Source organism: Limulus polyphemus, unplaced genomic scaffold (assembly GCF_000517525.1).
Source record: "Limulus polyphemus unplaced genomic scaffold, Limulus_polyphemus-2.1.2 Scaffold6560, whole genome shotgun sequence".
NCBI classification, from domain to species: Eukaryota; Metazoa; Arthropoda; class Merostomata; order Xiphosura; family Limulidae; genus Limulus; species Limulus polyphemus.
In genome coordinates this window covers 39,273-46,369 of record NW_013672170.1, presented here as the reverse complement: position 1 = coordinate 46,369, position 7,097 = coordinate 39,273, and the positions used below count along the sequence as shown (strand labels likewise).

Below are 7,097 nucleotides of genomic sequence, written 5' to 3'. Positions count from 1 at the left end.
CAATAACAGTGGGTCTTGGTAATGAAGTAACTAACAATAACAGTAGATCTTGGTAACACAATAACTAACAATAACAGTGGGTCTTGGTAATGAAGTAACTAACAATAACAGTAGATCTTGGTAACACAGTAACTAACAATAACAGTAGATCTTGGTAACACAGTAACTAACAATAACAGTGGATCTTAATTATACTCATGTGTATAAAAGTGAGCACTAACTACAAAAAACCTGAACAGACATTCTATACAGCTTGACAGTTAATAATCAGTTCTACAAACATTCTACAGTACTTTATAATTACCAATAAGTTATTTTCTTTCTATACATGTTTCACCAATTCGTTGATTTATTCACGGTGTCCGAAACTATGTGACATATTACAAACTTAAAGAATGACAAGACAGTAACAGTTATGAACTTCAGGTTTATTGAGGATGAAGGATGTAGGTATGTAAGTAGTTTTTTACCATAATAAATGTAATCATCTATAATAGAGACACAGTCACCAAAATCATAAAAAGATTGTGTGTGTCCTGCGGCTAGCAGAGAGAAAATCAATTATTCTAGTGCAAAGTATTGAATGGAAACATCCACCAGTAAAGATTTCTATCAAGAAGCAAGACAGTCTTAAAGTGAATATGTGGTGTGCATCATTAACACTCCCTTATTCCATCACAAACCAAAAATTTGTAACTGTTACTGTCTTGTCGTGGGGTAAGTTTGTAACACACTGTACTTGTCAGTGAAAAATAACTTCATTCAATTTGGTTGCCATTTTTCAGAATAAATAATATCATCTTTTCTTATTTCACTGCACAAATGAAGTGATTCATTTCAAGCTTTATTAGTTTAAAGAGTTTTTTAATAACATATTAAGATGTTGAAATATATTTATGTCATTCCTATTTAACAAATGCTTATTATAAGAACTTGTCTATACTTTCCGACCTTCTTCACCTAATTTTTGCACAGTCTGACACGTGCTGATCCAGCTAAGTTTGGGCATATTCTTACCTGACATAAAAGTTCAAATACAGCATCTCTCACATGAGCTACTCCTTTTATAGTCCTGATGCATTCCAGTAGCTCCCAAAGACCTTTTTCAATGTCCCTGCTCAGTCTGTGAAAACATATAACAAAGAACTATGTTAAATGTATCATATAACACATATCTCAACATTAAATAACTTCACAGATAAGAAAATGTTAGTATCTACTGTCTGCAACCTAAAAAGGACAGATCTGTTTCAGTATATACACATTACACATGTGAAGCAATCGAATATACATTAGTTTAGGGTGTATCTTAGCAGTGAGTACTCTCACCTACTGGAGAGTGTTAGTAAATCTTGTTGGAGTTAAAAACTAGAACATACTATGCAGCAGTTTGTGTTCCTTGACGTACAGCGTGTCTATAGAGGAATACATTAACTGTGAATTAATCTAAAATCTGCTAACATACCTTAAAGCAGGGCCAGCCTTAGGGCGAGGCCACTGAGGCAATCGCCTCAGGCCCTGCTTCTCAGTGGCAGAGCCAATTGTATACTTTTAGTATTCCAACTCGAGAACCTATTCCCGAGTGCTTGCCTCAGACCCCGCATCCTCCTAAGGCCGACCCCGTGGTAAAGTATGTTAATAACACAGTAGTATGTGCTGGTCTTGCCAGAATGCAATCTTGTAAGTACAAGCTTATGTTAGATGTTTTTCAACGTAGTGTGTGCCAGCTTAAGCTGGAGTATGTTGATTATGATCTGTTCTAATATGTGCTGAACTATGTTGTATAATTACTCTGAATTATACTACCAGTGTCAGACTATGAACTTGGTACAGAATATCAGCACAAAGATGGTGAGAGTGAGAAAACATTAGTATTAAATAAGATGGTTACAGTAAGTGAGATGAGGTAACTAAGTTTGTACTTGTTCTTTTTATGCTGTTAATAGGCTGTTCGACTACACGTATTATGCCAAATAAAAATCCTTTACGACATTCTAAACTTGTTAGTTCGATCCTAAAAACAATCAGTAAATCAAAAATAGCTCACTAGATCACATAACTTTTAACGCTATTGATTAATTATCCACCGAACTGTTTACTATATGATCCATTAAAATCATTGCTTGGTTGTCAAGTGTGAAGTTCTAATTAAATCAGCTACACTCAAGTTGGTTGGACCACTACTGATAAGTTTAACCTTATGTATCTGGGGCAGTCAATTTGAACAACCTTGTAACTACAACTGTAAAAACTCTGAATGCATCTTCACCAAATTTGGCAAGATTTTAGTAAACATTAAAACATTTGCATAAATTCTGAAACCTCCTAAATGAACATCAAAAATTATTTAGTAAACCTTTATATTTTATCAAGTTGCATCACTTGTACCTTTTTTTTTTTTCTTTTTTTTTATATTCCTGTAAACTCCCAGTGGAGCATAGGGCTGCGACAACAACTCGCCAACGGAAGTTGTTGTTGCAGTTACTTGTAGCAGGTCGGTTTTTACGGGGTGGAGTTGCTAGCCCCACGCCCAACCCTCCTCTTTTCTCATTCTGGACTTGGGACCAAGCAAAGGCGGAGGTTGGCATGTTTGGTGCGACAGGGATTCGAACCCACGACCCTCAGATTACGAGTCGAGCGCCCTAACCACCTGGCCATCACTTGACTTTAAACCATGTAAATTACGAGAGTGAGAGATCATGAGAAATATCTTGTTAATTTTTTCATTTAAATTTTGTTATCTAACTTAATAAGTTTTTAATGTTAGATTTCAGTTAGCTTTGGTAAAAAACATGAAATATTAAACTCATCTTAGCTTTGAGGAGAATGTAATTCAACAAGACTAAATTTTTCACGGTATGTTAGTTGTCTACAAAATATTGCGTAAAAAAACTTCCTCTCCCTATTGGCTATAAATATATCCAATAGCAATGTCAAGAAAATTATAGACATGTCTTGAAAGACAGACAGATGGAAGGGGTGTGTCTTGTGGGTTGAACAAATATAGTGATATTTCAGTAAAGCAAGAAGTTAAAAGGTTCAAATTTTATTCTCTGGCTTTTCAATATCCACTGTATGAGTTCCTTATTGGTTAGAAACTGAAACCCATATAAAGGAAGAGAAAATATATATATACAAGTCAGAGTGCAAACATGTTATGTAACACAGAGAGGTGAAGATCGAGAATTTATTTAAATATTTCCTTTTGAGATTAAAAAGTTAAAACTTAGATAATACAAAAATTTGAAGGATACACTTTGATTTTATGCCAAGCTTATTGGCATACATTGATAATAAAATAGTCTAATTAAAATTTGAATGTTACTTAAAAAATAGTTTGTGATGTTCACTTTGACTCGACCCTGTATGCATAGATAAACACTGGAACAGCATTTTAGTCAGGTATTCTATCATATACAGGTTGGCAAGTTTCTCGTATATATAGTTGTTTCTCAGCCGGATTTACGCCCGGTCTTTGGACATCACGACCCCCCATTATCTCTACAAGGATGAAAAACACAACAATTTTATTTAAATAAAATGTTGAATCAGCCCAGACATTTCGTGACTCTCTTGGGGATCACGACCCACTGTTTGAGAAACACTGTCCTAAACAACACCATGATTTGTCACATGACAGAGGACCAGAAGAAAGAATTACAAATTACTTTTAACATAAAGTTGCTGTCTTTTAATTTTACAAATTGAATATTGATCAAAACTAAATGAAAACAATAATTAAATATCAGCAAAGATTATATTAAAGCCACTTATTTTTATGACTCCAATCATGATCACAATAATAATGAACCAGTTTGTTTATTAGTAAACTTCATGAAAACAATCTTACTGGTCAGTCCACTGTTGACAAACTTCTTGCAACACTTCTGGATGAACAGAACAGTAATCATTCTTGAAAGCTGGACGGAAATCTGAGAAACATAAATATCACATGCAGCCAAACATTCAAAATTACTTAAACTTCACAGAAACAATTCCAAAACCAACATAATCAAGATATACTTAACACTTTCTACACAGGCTCGGTCGAATTGACCTAGTTCGTAACCACAGGGTACTCGTAAGCAATAAATAATTTTTTAAGTGACAAGCAAATTTCCGTTTGTCTGTTGTGGATACGAATGTCCCTAGCGCTTTGCTATTTTTTTTCGCCTTATACGTATTAGTTTGATAGACAGTTAAATTGCATTTAGATTTTACTTTTATTTTTTAGTTAATTATGTATTATTTGTGTTTTAAAATATATATATTTGAAATGTTTAATGATTTTTGTAAGTTTACTGATTCATATCCTATCTCGTCAAGACTTCTAAACAGAGGATATGTGTAAAGCATTTTGCCTGCGGCTATCTTGTCTCTTGCAAACAGTACATGATAATAAACCATGGGTAGCAGGTGATGTTTCGGCATAAAATAATAAAAGACAAAGAATTGGAAAGGAAAATAAAACATTAAAAATATAAGTGAAAAGGTAAAGATGTGAAATAACATTTTCATTAAAAACTTTTGATAATCGTTTAGGAGGTTCTAGAGATTATGCGAATGAAATGTGAAAACTGTGAGATAAAAACTATTTTTTTTATACTTCGTATAAAAATCATCTTGTATGTGAATTATTGAGAGTGCAAGTGTAACTAATTACATTAAATAACAAAATTTTTACTAGAAATAGTAGAAAAAATCAAAATATTTTTATTTCTCTGAAACTGTAGGAATGTTCTTGTCAGATTTCATGCAATTTCATCACATAAAATGATAGCAGACGTTAGGTCCTTAAAGTTTAAGGACCCAGTCCCAATAGGGTTAATAAAGATTTGTCCGTAAATTTATCGAGTAGCTTTATTTACTAGCTTGAGTGCAAAGTGATTTTCATGTCATGGTTAAAAATACTTTTATTCATCTGAAAAATCTCATATGTCAATTTTGTAATCTCTAAAACCTCATAAATAATTATAAAACTTTTTCAGTAAAATTTGTATCTTATCTTATTTTCTCTACCTTAACTCCAAATAAGGCTGGTCAATTTAACCGACCTCGTCACCACAGTAAAAAAATATGAAATAAATCTAAATTACCCTTTTTTCTTTCTAGAATGACTTCAAACTGTAACATGAAACTACATTTGTTTATATTAAATAGCTTAAATCTCATAACAGTTTAAATCTGTTTATACTTACATTTTATTATTCTGTTGCCCTTTGAACTGTGTCTAGCTATTCCCACTATAAAAAATTTTAAATCACTTAGCAAATTTGGAGCTCATGTTACCCTATCAAATTACATAGTGCACAGGCTACTCGTGAGTACCCTGTGAAAACTGATTATTATTTATTTTACATAATCTAACCTAAAAATTTTCTAATTTCTATATTTTAGTTACTTTTATAATAGTAAATATAATAAATAAATAATACACATGAAAAAGAAGAAATATAGTATCTACCAGAGTATTCTTTTTTTGCTGTTGACTGTCGATAAAACTTAACCCTACTTTTTTTTTTTTATATTAATGGTACTACTGCACTTAATAATATTTTTTTACATTAGACAATGCACCAAAGAAAATAGACTAATAAAATGTAAAAAGCAGAAAATGTTTTGTAACTATCACACTTTGTTTGGTTTTCTAACTATGCAACAGGAGCTGTTAAAAATTCAGCTAAGCTAGTTGATGTGTTTCCCGTGGGAGTAAAGCAAAATAGACAATTCTCTATACAGAAAACAATGTAATATAATATGCCATTTGATAGATTAAAACTTTGCCTTTATATTGGTAATAAGTAATATAGTATTAAATGTCAGAGAGAACTACTGACAATTTCTGAAAGAGGTGGGCATGGCATAAGAGTCTGATTTTCTATTTTATGACTCTCTAACTGAATTAGATAGTAGGATATAAAAATTGTGATTTGCTTGAATGATAATAACATTATAATGAGTAACTTACGTTAAATTTTGTACTTTTTGGAGGAGTGGTAAATAAATTAGAGAAGAGGAGATAACCAGAGAGCAATTATCATAATCCTCACACTAGGGGAAGTGAGGAATTTTTTAAATATTACCTTATAAAACTTATATAATATTAAAATTTCGATTATTCGCTCCATTGTTGTGCCAAGTTTATTCGTATACCATGATAAAAAAGTAGTTTAATTAAATTTTGAATGTAACTCACTAAAAGCAGTGGTTTATAGTTTTAATGACAAACTTTTTTGTCTTTTAGTAGCAGAATCACTTGTATGGCATACTTAGGCTTACTACCACTCCCCCACGGCTGAAAGGTGAGCATGTATGATGGGACGAAGATTCAAATCTGCAACCCTCAGATTGCGAGTTGAGCACCCTAACCACCTGGCCAGACCAGGCCTCTATAGTTGATCTTTTATTTTTTACATTATGGCTAAACAGCAATATAAAGATGCAGAAGTACAGCAGTGAATGCCACAGAAACCCCAGGATTTATCTCAAAGCTTCTGCTAAATGTTATCCTCGTGAAGATAAGTGATAGTCACATAAAATCATCAAGTGATCTACATATAATCACTTGAAAACTTAGGGATTCCCCTGGATTGGATGTAGGGAAAGAAATCTAGTACATTCTATACATTCTATGAGAGCACAATATACACACATGTATAGTTTTGTAATAAGTTAACATTAATAGATATATTTATCCAAGAAAATATGCTGCTAAATAAAATAATCAAAATTGTTTTTAAATGTGAGCAAAACACTCATTTCATGCATATCTTATAAAATACAAAAAGATGAGATTCAGAATGTATTTACAGTTCTTACCAGTGATGGTACTTGGCAGAAACTTGGATATTGGAGTTCCATCAAGTTTCAATAATGAAACAGGACCTTGAATGAATTATTACAGATGATTAATTAACAGGTAAATGAATCCCACTCACCAACACAATCCTTTCTGGTTACTTCAATTAAGGTTTTTATCAGCAAATCATCAAATATTAGTTACAAATAAAGATCAAAATGAATCCCACTCACCAACACAATCCTTTCTGGTTACTTCAATTAAGGTTTTTATCAGCAAATCATCAAATATTAGTTAC

The 7,097-nt window shown here is 32.3% G+C and overlaps 1 protein-coding gene across 4 annotated transcripts in view; it reads right to left on the bottom strand.

The window, feature by feature from the left end:
• LOC106473855 (conserved oligomeric Golgi complex subunit 1-like) overlaps positions 1-7,097 on the bottom strand; it is a 32,181-nt gene that overhangs the window by 2,340 nt on the left and 22,744 nt on the right. For 3 of the 4 annotated variants that reach the window (XR_002613791.1, XR_002613790.1, XR_002613792.1), the window contains 3 exons: positions 6,820-6,885; positions 3,851-3,932; positions 1,018-1,123 (listed from right to left, as the gene is read on the bottom strand). Coding sequence is in view for 1 of the 4 variants with exons in the window: in XM_022402239.1 (XP_022257947.1) it covers positions 6,868-6,885 (18 nt within the window). In the remaining 3 variants the exon portion in view is untranslated. Of the gene's footprint in view, positions 1-1,017; positions 1,124-3,850; positions 3,933-5,201; positions 5,244-6,819; positions 6,886-7,097 lie in introns of those variants that run through there. The other variant, XM_022402239.1, reaches the window with a different exon arrangement.